At 51.7% G+C, this 13,420-nt stretch overlaps 1 protein-coding gene across 1 annotated transcript in view; it reads left to right on the forward strand.

Moving 5' to 3' along the window:
* The window catches only part of BGN (biglycan), a 52,770-nt gene that overhangs the window by 29,401 nt on the left and 9,949 nt on the right, over positions 1-13,420 (forward strand). Inside the window, exons 2-6 of the mRNA XM_082205733.1 lie at positions 5,967-6,215; positions 9,693-9,805; positions 10,878-11,091; positions 11,937-12,047; positions 12,466-12,559. Coding sequence (XP_082061859.1) covers positions 5,975-6,215; positions 9,693-9,805; positions 10,878-11,091; positions 11,937-12,047; positions 12,466-12,559 — 773 coding nt within the window. The 5' untranslated portion in view covers positions 5,967-5,974. The remainder of the gene's footprint in view (positions 1-5,966; positions 6,216-9,692; positions 9,806-10,877; positions 11,092-11,936; positions 12,048-12,465; positions 12,560-13,420) is intronic.

A 13,420-nucleotide genomic window follows, 5' to 3' on the forward strand; every position in this document is an offset into this window, starting at 1 on the left:
ACCGGAGGGCGTGGGATTGGCACGGAGAGCAGGAGGGCTTGTGGCTCACTTCGATGGGACTTTGCAACAGTACCCTAATTTTAGAGCAGACGTAATGTGCGCACTGCAACTGCTGGCAAAAGACTTTAGAGATGAGGAAGAGAAGGTGGGGTTCATATTGTCCCATTTGCATGGGGATGCCAAAGCCTGGCTGCGCAATTTGTGGAGGGATAAAGATCCGGCGCTTCAGAATGCAGATGCCTTTATCAAAGCGATGGATGCGTGTTTTTTGTCTACTATTGATGTGGATCTTGCCAGACGGGAGATTCATGGACTAAAACAAGGGAGGGCGAGCGTCCGGCAGTATCACGCCCGATTTTTTGCGCTGGTCAGTGCTTTAGAATGGGATCGGGATTCGCCCCCTGTCAGAGACCTCTTCTGGGAGGGTCTAAGTTCAGCGGTTAAGGATGAAATTGCAAGGGGGGAGAGGCCCCGAAGCACGCAGGAGGTGGTCCAAAGGGCGCTGACTGTGGGGGTGAGGCTGGAAGAACGTCCATGGTGCAGAGATGAAGGACGTGGAGGGCGCGAAGCAGCGAGAAGTTTCTCTTTCGTTCCGAGGGAAGCAGCGCGTGCGCAATCCACACCTCCGCCAGGAGGGGGAGGGGAACCGATGGAGGTTGGAGGTGCAAGGGCTCAGTCAGCAGCCAGAGCCCTAGCACCGGCAGCAGTGAAAGCGAAGCCTCCTAGAGGGAACAGGAAGTGTTACATCTGCGAGGATCCAGGCCATTTGGCGAAGGAGTGTCCCCGGAGGCTCCACAAGCACACTGCAGCCTCAGCAATGGTGACTGCAGCAACGCAGCAAGGAGAACCACAGCAGGGAAACGACGATGTCTGGCTGGAGACGGAGGCACTGGGGCCCAGCCAGACGCATCTGTGAAGCAGTCCCCAGCAATCTTGCAACCCACGGATCCCCTCCCACCCAAACCAGTAGTGCAGCTCACAGCATCTCTCCAGCTACCCGACGGCGTCACTATCGAAGTGCCGCTTTCTGTGGATTCTGGAAGCAACGCAGACTTTATAGCGCAGAGCTTTGTGGAGCAGCACGCTATACAGCTATTGCCTGCCACTCTGCCCCTGCAAGTCGTCACAGTGGATGGCAGAGAGTTGCTAGGGGGGCAGGTGGTGAAGCAGACGCCACCGATGGTGATGCGCCTTGGCAACCACAGGGAAGTCATCAGTTTTAATGTCACCCAACTGTCGGACACGCCCATTGTGTTGGGCATGAGTTGGCTGGACAGGCACAGTCCGACACTGGCTTGGTACCAGAGACAACTGATCTTCGGCTCCTCTTATTGCGCAGAACACTGCATCCTGCCCCGACGGGAGGGAGAGGAGGAGGAATCACAACTGCAGTTGGGAACGTTGCAAGCGGTCCCCCACAAATACGCGAGCTTTTTGGAGGTCTTCTGCGAGAAGGAGGCGGACAAGCTACCCCCTCACCGGCCATATGACTGCAAGATTGACCTCCTACCGGGGGCGACGCTGCCGAAGGGGCGGCTATACTCCATGTCTGAAGATGAAATGCAGGAACTCAAACAGTTCATCGAGCATAATCTGGAGCGTGGCTTCATCAGAGAGTCCAAGGCAGTGGGGGGCAGTCCCGTTTTCTTCGTGAAAAAGAAAGGCACGCCCCAAAAAAGACTAGTTGTGGACTACCGCCTTTTGAACCAGATGACCAAACCGTCTGATTACCCCATGCCCAGGATTGACGACCTCCTCGCGACGGTGCGCAAGGGACGCGTGTTCACCAAGTTGGACCTGCGAGGGGCGTACAATCTCATCCGCATGCGGGAGGGCGATGAGTGGAAGACGGCCATGTTCACACCGCTGGGCACCTACGAATACAGAGTTATGCCCTTTGGATTACAAAATGGCTCTCACTGTTTTCAAGCTTTTATGCATCACGTGTTGGAGGGACTCCTCTACAAGACATGCGTCTGCTTCCTGGATGACATCCTGATTTTCTCTGACTCGCAGCAAGCTCACGACCGAGACGTGAGGGAGGTGCTCAGCAGGTTGCAACAACATAGACTGTACGCCAAGCTGGAGAAGTGCCAGTTCGACACGACGGAGGTGGATTTCCTGGGATACAAGTTGTCGGACAAGGGGATAGCCATGGACAGCACCAAGGTTCGTGCGGTATTGGATTGGAAAAGCCCGCGCAACCGGAAGGAGGTCCAGCGGTTTGTCGGCTTCGCCAACTTCTATCGCAAGTTTATCAAGGGGTTCGCGATGCAGACGGCAGCAATTACGGACACGCTCAGCTCCAAAAAAAAGAAATTCATCTGGACGGAGCAGGCGGAACAGTCCTTTCAAGCGCTCAAGCATCTCTTCGCATCGGAGAAGCAACTGCTGCATATCGACCCCAGTAAACCGTTGAGGGTAGAGACAGACGCGTCAGACAGAGCCGTGGGAGCTGTCCTGCTGCAGCGAGACCCGCAGGGGGTGTGGCGGCCGGGAGCGTTCTACTCCAGAAAGCTCAGCAAGTCGGAGCAGAACTACACCATCTGGGACAGGGAGTTGCTGGCCATTCATGCAGCTTTCAAGGCGTGGAGGCACTTCCTAATCGGCGCCAAGCACACGGTGCAGGTCTGCACGGACCACAAGAATCTGGAGCACTGGCGCACGGCTCAGTTCCTGAACCAGAGGCAGATACGTTGGGCGGAGTTCTTTGCTGACTTCAATTTCCGAATAGAGTACGTCCCAGGCGACACCAACATCATGGCGGATGCACTGTCCCGAAAACCGCAATACCTAGAAGAGGTGACGCCAGCGGCGGCCATGCACATCTTCGCACCGACGGCGTGGGCGTGTGCCTCAGCTACAGTAGACCTGGATGCGGTGCGACGTGCATTGCGGGACGACTCATTCGCGCAAGACAAGATGGCGGAACTGCTCAGAGGCACGGCTACCACGGACGAGTTCCAGGTGCGGGACGGCTTGCTCCTACGCAAAGGGGCGGTCTATGTACCAGGAGACGACCTTCGCGCCAAGGTACTGCAACAGTTGCACGACGCACCCACGGCCGGTCACTTTGGCACAGAGAAAACGATGGAATTAGTCGCGAGAGACTTCTGGTGGCCCAGGCTGAGAGGAGAGGTCGCGGACTACGTCGCGAGGTGCGACACCTGCCAGAGGGCCAAGCCGGTACACAGACCACCGGCGGGACTGTTAGAACCGCTGCAAACACCGTTTGAACCGTGGGAGAGGGTGGCCCTGGACTTTGTGACGGATTTACCCAACTCGAGAGGCAAGACAGCTGTGCTAGTGGTGGTGGACTTGTTCACCAAGATGGCACATTTCATTCCGTGTGCGAAGGTGGCCACGGCGGAACAAACCGCCAAACTGTTCATAGATCACGTGTTCAAAGTGCATGGCCTGCCACGGTCTATCCTGTCCGACCGCGGACGCCAGTTCATCTCGTCTTTCTGGCAGAAGCTGATGGGTTTTCTAAATGTCAAGGTCAATCTGGCATCAGCAAGACACCCGCAGACCAACGGGCAAGCAGAGAGGGTCAATGCCATCATGCAGCAGTACCTGAGATGCTATGCCAATCAACAGCCTGCGACGTGGGTGGATTACCTGCCGCTAGCCGAGTTCGCTTACAACAACACGAAGCACGTGTCCACAGGAGTGACGCCGTTCTTTGCCAACAATGGGAGGAATCCCAGAACCTTCCCGGGACTGGAGAGAGTGGGGGAAGGAGAACCACAGACGGCGGACGCGTTCGCGTCAGAGCTGCAGGCGGTCCACGATCAACTCAGACGGCAGCTGGAGCTAGCTAAGCACGCCTACAAGGTGCAAGCTGACAAGCACAGGCGGGTTGGCGAAGTGATCCAAGTGGGAGACTGGGTCTGGTTGGCAGCCCACGCAGTGCCGACCAGGTCGCTTGCCAAGAAGAAGTTGGGGCACAAGCAGATCGGTCCGTACCAAGTCGAAGCGCAGATCAACCCGGTAGCCTTCCGACTGGCGCTGCCGGAGGGTTCCAGAATGCATCCGGTGTTCCACAGGTCGGTGCTCACTCCCTACAAGGCACCTCACAGGTTCCAGGAGCCAGGGACGGCGCCAAGTCCGCTCCGGGAACGGACGGAGACGCGGGAGGTGAAGCACCAGGACCACATCAACGAGGTCACGGAGATTTTGGACTCCAGATGGGGGGAAGAGGGAGTCGAATACCTCTTAGCCAGAGAGGGCACCCGGGCCAGCGCCAATAGCTGGGTACCAGACTACGCTTTGGAGGAACCCCTGCTCAAGGACGAGTTTCATGCCCTCTTCCCACACAAACCCATGCCAGCGAGCTTCTTCGACGACTGGTTGTTCACACCCACACTTTCTTCCAGCACGTTCCATGGATTCGACTCAGAAGGGGAACCCGCACGGAGCACCCGTTCCCCAGAAGGTTCACCGGCAGGTTCGGCATCAGGCAACTCGTATTGGTGGGACGATCGACCAGAGGAGCGATGGCGCAGGAAGTGGCTGGAGATGCCAGGTCGAGCGACCGACGCAGAGACTGACATGGACGTGTTCGGGGAGGACCTCGGGTTCGAGCACGGCGGTACAGAGATGGAAGAGCAACAAGTCAACGTCGACGACCGCGAGGGGGAAGACTCGGAGGTCTTCAGTTGGCGGCCACCCACGGGGAGCGACCTGTATCCAGCATTCCCTCCCATGATGATGGAGCGCCCAGCACCCACACCTGACAGCGGGGAGGGGGGAAGGGGGGGCTTCGAGGGGGGGATGGATGTCAGGGGTTCAGAAGCAGAGACGCAGAGAAGGGTGGAAACAGAGAGCGAGGGGGAGGAAGCCGAAGGGAGAATGAGTGATGATGACGACCCGAGATCTCCAAGCCTAAGCAGTGAGTCAGAGGACTCCCAAAAGGGAGCCCCAGTGAGCAGAGCAAGGGGGGGATCCGGGGGGACACCCCAGGAGGAAGGGAACAGAGGAGATTCAGAGAGCAGCAGCTGGAAGTCGGGACCCACGCTCATAACTGAGGGCGGCAGCAGCTGGAAGTCGGGACCCACGCTCAAGACTGAGAGCAGCAGGGAGGAAGGTAGCCAGGCATCGGGTTCCGGAGGCTGTCAGCAGGAGGGAGGGCACGAGTCAGGGGTGGTCACGCCCTCCTCAGAGAGCGAGGCAACGGTTAAGAGGAAAGTAGAGAGTTGGGCGCGCGCGCCAAGTTCAAATGCAGCGGAAGCTGGAGCAGTAAGCAGCCCGGAGAGTGAGCCAGGTCCTAAAGCCCGCCGCAAGGAGGCAGAAGGATCAGGGGGGTCAGCGTCAGAGGAGAGTAGAAGGGAGGAGGCCCAGGGGGGCAGAAGGACCCAGAGACGTAGGGAGAGGCGAAGGAGGTGGAGCAAGGCTAGGGTATTAAGCTGGTGTGCAAGAGGCGGGGACTCAGACGGGTCTTCGCCGACCTAGAGCAGAAGGTGTAGAGCTGCACGCTGCAGTTCGGAAATGAAACCTGTAACTCAATAAAGACTCTTTTAAAGTGGACGCTGTGTGGCGTGGTCCTATGTGAGCTGGGACCTGGTAGCAGCTCTGACAGGTAAGAATTTAAGCAAACCCCTAAATTCATGGGTCTAGTAGGGGTTGGATTTTAAGCCAGTTTTCCTGTGTCCTGGGAACCGCCTGACAGAAGAACCATGACAGGAATGGCCAAGCCATTAACCCATTAAGAAAGCCATTAACAAAGACTCTCTGGACCAGACAGAAAAGGGGGAAAGCCCAGTCTGAGGTGACTGCTCTGAGGGCCAGAGTTTCAGGAGGGAGGGGCAGAACTGTAGTGGGCAATGAGGTAAGTGAACAGCAGGTGCCAATTCAGCTAAGGCGCTCTGTGATTCTAAAGGCCTTGTGGATCTCACATCTTCGGTCCCTCACAGCACAATCTGACTTCTGTCATTCTCTCTCTCTCTCATATGCTTGCCTGGCAGCTCCCACTATGGAACACCTTCTTCTGCTGATGCCCCTCTTGGGTCTGGTGAGCAGTGACCTGCCGTTTGTGCAGAGAGGCTTCTGGGACTTTTCCATGGATGACCCTAATGTCCAAGAAGAGGAAGAGGCGTCTGGCATCTTCCCTACGTCAGGAGGGGCCGAGGCTGAGGACATCGTGCCCTTCTATCCAGGCCTCTGCCCCTTTGGCTGCCACTGCCACCTCAGGGTGGTGCAATGCTCTGACCTGGGTGAGTAAAACAGCGGCCAAGGATTCTGGGGGCCTCAGTTCTATTGCAAACAGGGAGTCGGTGGTGTGCCACTGGGTGAGGTAGACAGAGCTAACAAAAGGGCTCAACATATTACAGTCATAAAAGGTAAAGGGACCGCTGAGCATTAGGTCCAGTCATGGCTGACTCTGGGGTTGCGGTGCTCATCTCACTTTATTGGCCTAGGGAGCTGGCGTACAGCTTCCGGGTCATGACTAAGTCGCTGCTGGCGAAACCAGAGTAGCGCACGGAAACGCCTTTTACCTTCCCGCCAAAGGTAAAAGGTAAACCCCTAAGGGGGCTAAGGGAGCTGGGCATGTTTAGCCTGGAGAAGAGGAGTTTAAGGGGTGATATGATAGCCATGTTCAAATATATAAAAGGATGTCACATAGAGGAGGGAGAAAGGTTGTTTTCTGCTGCTCCAGAGAAGCGGACACGGAGCAATGGATCCAAACTACAAGAAAGAAGATTCCACCTAAACATTAGGAAGAACTTCCTGACAGTAAGAGCTGTTCGACAGTGGAATTTGCTGCCAAGGAGTGTGGTGGAGTCTCCTACTTTGGAGGTCTTTAAGCAGAGGCTTGACAACCATATGTCAGGAGTGCTCTGATGGTGTTTCCTGCTTGGCAGGGGGTTGGACTCGATGGCCCTTGTGGTCTCTTCCAACTCTATGATTCTATGATTCTATGAAAGCGGTACCTATTTATCTACTTGCACTTTTGTGCTTTCAAATTGCTAGGTTGGCAGGAGCAGGGACCGAGCAACGGGAGCTCACAAACCGCTGACCTTCTGATTGGCAAGCCCTAGGCTCTGCGCCACCCACAGCGCCACCCACGCCCATTACAGTCATACCTCGGGTTAAATATGCTTCAGGTTGAGTGTTTTCAGGTTACGCTCCACGGTGACCTTCCGGGTTTCACTGCTAGCGCATGTGCAAACACTCAAAATGGCATCACATACATGCACGGAAGTGGCGAATCACAACCCGCGCACATGCAGACACGGGTTGCATTCACTTCAGGATGCGAACGGGGCTCCGGAACGGATCCCGTTCGCATCCAGAGGTACCACTGTACTTTGAAAACTATTATTGGGGAACTTGAAGCGCATGGAGCCTGCTATCATGGTCCAAGTTTCAGTCACACACTCGGGGCCCAACTGCCTCTTATACACAAGGAAAGGGGAGCCTCCAAATCCCGTTGGACTCCAACTTCCATCGGCCCCAGCTAGCGTGGTCAGGGATGATGGGTGTTGTGGTCAAAGTGTATTTTATTTTACTTATTCCTTGCATTTAACAGCCCACCTTTTCCTCCAATGAGCTGAAAGTGGCATACATGGTTCTCTGGCTCCTCATTTGATCCCCACAATAACCCTGAGAGGCAGGTTAGGCTGAGAAGCAGTGACTGGTCCAAGGTCACCCAGGGAGCTTCATGGCTGAGTGGGCCAGACTATATTGGTGGGGGGTGAACGAATTCCTATGCCCCACAAATAACCCAGAGATACATTTTAAATAAAAAGACACATTCTACTCATGTAAAAACACACTGATTCCTGGACCGTCTGTGGGCCAGATTGAGAAGGCGATTGGGCCGCATCCGGCCCCCAGGCCTTAGGTTGCCTACCCCTGCTCTTAGGCTACCCTATATTTTGTAATACATGCCTGGTCTTAATGGTGCTCTATCACCCTCTGTTGGTGGTTATGCAAAATAGCAATTAGGAGGCCAACTAAGAGTAAAATGCAAGGTCTTATATAAAAAAGACATATAAAATAAAGGTAACTGATTAACAATTGTAAAAGAAAGAAAGAAAAGAAAAAAGGAACCGAGTATTCGCTGACATTGTTTGGAAGCTGTGCATTGATGGCCCCATTTATCAGGAGTGATTATGGTTTTGGACTTGAGGGTTCTTCTCAAACTTGTGTGTCAGAATATGACAGTATTATATGCTTGAGAGAGACCTACCCTTGGTTTTGGTCCAAATTATTTCTAGCAACCCATATTGGTGCAAACCTGGAGAGTACCAAGGGGTGTGTGTGTGTGTGTGAGAGAGAGAGAGAGAGAGAGAGAGAGAGAGAGAGAGAAACTCTCCATGTGCGTTTTAACAGGAAGGAGGTAAAGGTAAAGGTAAAAGGAAAAGGACCCCTGGACGGTTAAGTCCAGTCAAATGTGACTCTGGGGTTGCAGCACTCATCTCACTTTAGACCGAGGCCGAGGGAGCTGGTGTTTGTCTGCAGACAGCTTTCCGGGTCATGCGACCAGCATGACTAAACCGCTTCTGGCGCAACGGAACACCGTGACGGAAGCCAGAGCACACGGAAATGCCATCTACCTTCCCGCTGCAGCCATACCTATTTATCTACTTGCACTGGTGTGCTTTTGAACTATTAGGTTGGCAGAAGTGACAGGAAGGAGGATACAAGTTAGAGCAGCATTCCCAATCCATGCCTAACAAACTCATGTTTAACCCAGAAGTGGTTCTAGGTATTGTTGGGTTTCCAGGCAGGTCATGATGGGTGGGCACAGCATCCTCACCCTGCACAGCCTTCTGGAACCCCACATACCTCAAAGGATTAGTGGCTCTGATAGCTCAACAGATTCTGGGATTTTAAAATCATGCCGTCTTGAGTAGGAAGAGCTGGCAGCCAGGGGACATTGCATTTTTACCTCAAGGGGAGGGCCTGGCTAGATGAGAGGCAGCACGTGTGTCCAGACTAGTCGGTTCCCCTCCTACAGTGGCAACACACCTTAGAATCCTGTTTGCTGCAAAGATGGCATCGCTCTTGCTTTTTGCAGGCCCTTAAATTGGTCATTATGGGACATGGGTGGTGTTGGGGTCTAAACCACTGAGCCTAGGGCTTGCTTATCAGAAAGTCGGTGGTTCGAATCCCTGCAACAGGATGAGCTCCCGTTGCTCAGTCCCAGCTTCTGCCAACCTAGCAGTTTGAAAGCACACCAAAAAAAGTGCAAGTAGATAAATAGGTACCACTCTGGCGGGAAGGTAAATGGCATTTCTGTGCACTGCACTGCTCTGGTGTCAGTGTTCTGTTGCACCAGAAGCAGCTTAGTCATGCTAGCCACATGACCCAGAGAAACTGTCTGCAGAGCGGACAAACGCTGGCTCCCTCAGCCTGTAAAGCGAGATGAGCGCTGCATCCCCAGAGTCGTCTGCGGCTGGACTTAACTGTCAGGGATCCCTTCACCTTTACCTTTAAATTGGTCATTAATTTATCTCTGCGGTGCAAGAGTTTCACTCCCAGAATCCTCTGCAACAGTGCAAAGCATTCTGGGACATGCCTGTTTGATTTGCACCATTCTGTATCCCTTTGGGCAGTAAATTATCTTGGGCCAGTCCTGGCTCTGTCCTTCTGGGCTGCTTAGCAACTGCCACAATGATTTAACCTGCCCTATTAACTTTTCCTAACCCCTCTATCCATCCTTCTTCTTCACCTGCTTCATCCAGGTCTCAAGGAAGTGCCTAAGGAGATCTCGCGAGATACAAAATTGCTGGATCTGCAGAACAACCACATTACTGAACTACGCAAAGATGACTTTAAGGGGCTGCATCACTTGTATGTAAGTATGGCAAAAGCTTCCTCTCCTCAACCTATTACCTCAGTCTTTATTGTAAAAGAGGCTTGTGCAAAGGCTTTGAGCCCCTGTCTCTCTGCTCTGCCTGTGGAGAGATTGCCACAACTCTCGCTGCACTCCCTTAAAGCACATTTTTAAAAAGACAGCATTGATCTCCATCTCGTCCTCCTCACCTTATCTGTGCACTACCCTCTGCTGGTAGAATTAGGGTGTGCGCCTGCATTTTTCACCCTTGTCAACACAGGGCTTAGCCACACTTACCCTTCCGCCACTCTTTCCAAGCATAGTTTGCGCTTTAAAGCCCCATGTCCGAACACCCTGTTTTTGCTTTTCCTCTGTAGCTTTCTTCACAAAAACCTGCTCTTTAAAGCTGAATCAGAGCTAACAGCAATTCCAGTTTTAAATTCAGCTTTAAAGAAGTAGGTTTTTGCAAGGAAAGCTCTGGAGGAAATAAAAGGGCACTTGGACACGGAGCTTTAAAGTGTGGATCTGTGCCTGGGAAAAGCAGAGGAAAGGTAAGTGTGGATAGGCGCCGATGGGGAAATGCACTAGAAAGTGTGGGGCAACACTTGCTTCAATGCAACATAATCTAACCTTCCCAACAAATAAATCAGGATGAATGCTCAACAAACAGGTCAGTGCCCTGTCAATCCTCCTGCATTTATCCCTCATTGTGAGAATTGAAGTCAGGATCTCCCCACATAAGCACCCACTCTTAAGGATATAAATAGCTGCCTTGCACTGAGCAAGTCCCCTGGGTACTGTTTATTTTGACTGGTAGCCGTTCTCCAAGGTCTCAGGCAAGGACCATTTCCCAAGATTCTTGAAGGTGAAATCCAAGAGATTGAGACTGGAACCTCTGATATGCAAGCCTGGGTCTCCCTTCCCTAATACATCCCTTTCTGGACTGAAATGGTGGAAGGTTTCTTCCTTTCTCACTGCCCCATTCCTGGCCACTGGCAAAGTTACCTGGAGGATGGATTCCATTCCCTGTTCTATGCCCACCCACCCCACCCACGTACCTCGTTCCTCACACAGTTTCTTTCTGTGGATGCAGGCCTTGGTCCTGGTGAACAATAAGATCTCCAAGATCCACCCAAAGGCCTTTAGCCCGCTGCACAAGCTGCAGAAACTCTACATCTCCAAGAACAACCTGGTGGAGATCCCTCCTAACCTGCCCAGCTCCTTGGTTGAACTCCGCATCCATGATAACAAGATCAAGAAGGTCTCCAAGGATGTCTTCAATGGGCTCAACAACATGAATTGCATTGGTGAGACAAGGGTGCTCTACTGGACCGATGCCCACTGGGCCGTTCCTCCCTAGACATGCTTTGTCAGCTGTCCCATTCCATGAGTTTTCTGAGGGACGTTGGGAGCTGGTCAGAATAAGCACTGGTTACTGGTAGGGATGGAAGGACCTGACTCCATCAGGTTCTTGTTCCTTCCCCAATCTTAAATTCAATCCTCCATGTTTCTGCAGCAATTTGCAGTTTCATTTTATTTTATCCTCATCAAAATTTGTCAGCATTTTAGTGCAAATTTCTCTTGATAAACACATTTTGTATTCTGTTTTTACTAATGTACACATTTTTGCAAGCTGTTTCTGCTAACAGAATGCATTCTATCTTAAATCAAGCCATGGCTTAGCCCAAGCAGCGTAGCACCAGCAGGTCAGGGGAGAGCACCATGGCCACCATCTTCCCTCTGGGAGTCTTCACATTCACCAGTTCTCACTAAGCCACAGTTTTGGCTTTTGCATTACCTGCGAACCAAGTCAATATCAGTTTATTTTCTACAGACGCGTTTGTGTTCAAAGCAGTTTATAGAAAATAATGTGTTTGCATTCAATAGTACACTAACCATATTAAATAAAAATTGTATTATAACTAAAATACAAGACTAAGAATCCAAGAATTCCTTTTAAATATATCAGAGAAAATTATGTGAGCATAAAGCTTATCAACAGGTTGCTTAACAATACTCCTTTGCATCTGGCCACCCTAGAGAGAGAAATGGACATAAAACAATTAAAAAGATGCCAAATGTTGGCATTAAATGTGGGTCTGATAAGAATGGGACGCTCTTGTTCTAGCTGACCTGTTTTCTCTCCGCACAGAGATGGGAGGGAATCCCCTGGAGAACAGCGGTTTCGAACCTGGTGCCTTTGATGGTCTGAAACTGAACTACTTGAGGATCTCAGAAGCAAAGCTCACAGGGGTACCTAAAGGTAATGTGCGTGACTTTTTTTCTCACAGCTACCTCCTTATAGCAATGCCTAGCCACAGCTTTACTTGGCTATTATTAATGTAATTTTCTGGTAGCCAAGTGCTCTATAAGACCAATGCATGCTCCTGGCTTTAGGACATGATTTCATAAAAAAACATTGATTTGTGATGCGGGCAGTGCTTTTTTACTAAAAAAATGTTTAAGGGTACTCTCATTTTCCTGCTCTCATTGAAATACTGCCCCTCTATGAGGCCAAACTTAGATTCACAAAATGTTTAGGGGTGTGCATACCCCTGTGTCCCCCCCAGAAAAAATCACTGGTCGTGGGGATAGCAAGTGGTACAGAAATGTAATCCTATCAATCTTTCTATACAATACATAGATATATAAAAATAATCTCTCTCCGCCTCAACAACCAGATCTTCCTGAAACCCTAAATGAGCTACATCTGGACCACAACAAGATCCAGGCAATTGAATTAGAGGATCTGATCCGGTACTCCAAAGTCTACAGGTAGTGTGAGCTGGGCTCCTCCTCTAGATGGCTTGTTTATTATTATTTATTTTATCATTTGTTAAATTTATATACCACCCTTTATCCAAGGATCACAGGACAGTTTACAGCACAGTAGGTCCACAACTTACATAAGAGTTGCCTTCCGGGAATCATGCCTGTAATGGGTATGAGTTACTCGTGCGTAAACAGGTGCCTTTCTCGGTTAATTTGCCTTGTTAAACCTTTCTGACTGCACAGCCCCTTCTCATCGCGGCTGCCTCACACACTGGCAGAATCCGTCAGTGGGCGTTTCTTGAACCTCTTCCAACATAAAAGTTGTTTGACACCCAGTCTCCTCCTCCTCTCACTGCGCAGGAGTCTTCTGCGCAGGGAGGGCGTGGGTAGCGGAGGACCTGGGCTCTCCTCACTGATGTCCAGTGAAGAGTCCTGGAGCCCTCTCTCCACTTCCCCTGTCTCCCTCCCCTGTTGCGCTGATTGGCTTCCCCCTCTACTGAGCTGTTTCTCCCCCTGCTGCTGGGTCCTTCGCCAGCATCATCTGGGAGCCTCCCCTTCGCCTCTCCCTCCGATGTCAGTTCCCTGACAATGCCTAAAGCCAAAACCACGTATAGTCAAAACAGATTGGGTTCAGTGGTGGGTGGGATTGCCAAAGTAATTTTTCTTGGAACTCCACCCCAATTTTATTTTATTTTTTAATTTTCTTCCATGCATGTAAATGCACACAAGTTAAATGTGTGTACAGTGGTACCTCGGGTTAAGTACTTAATTTGTTCCAGAGGTCCGTTCTTAACCTGAAACTGTTCTTAACCTGAAGCACCACTTTAGCTAATGGGGCCTCCTGCTGCCACCGCGCCGCTGGAG

Source organism: Podarcis vaucheri (assembly GCF_965113315.1).
Source record: "Podarcis vaucheri genome assembly, chromosome: 17".
Taxonomy (NCBI): domain Eukaryota; kingdom Metazoa; phylum Chordata; class Lepidosauria; order Squamata; family Lacertidae; genus Podarcis; species Podarcis vaucheri.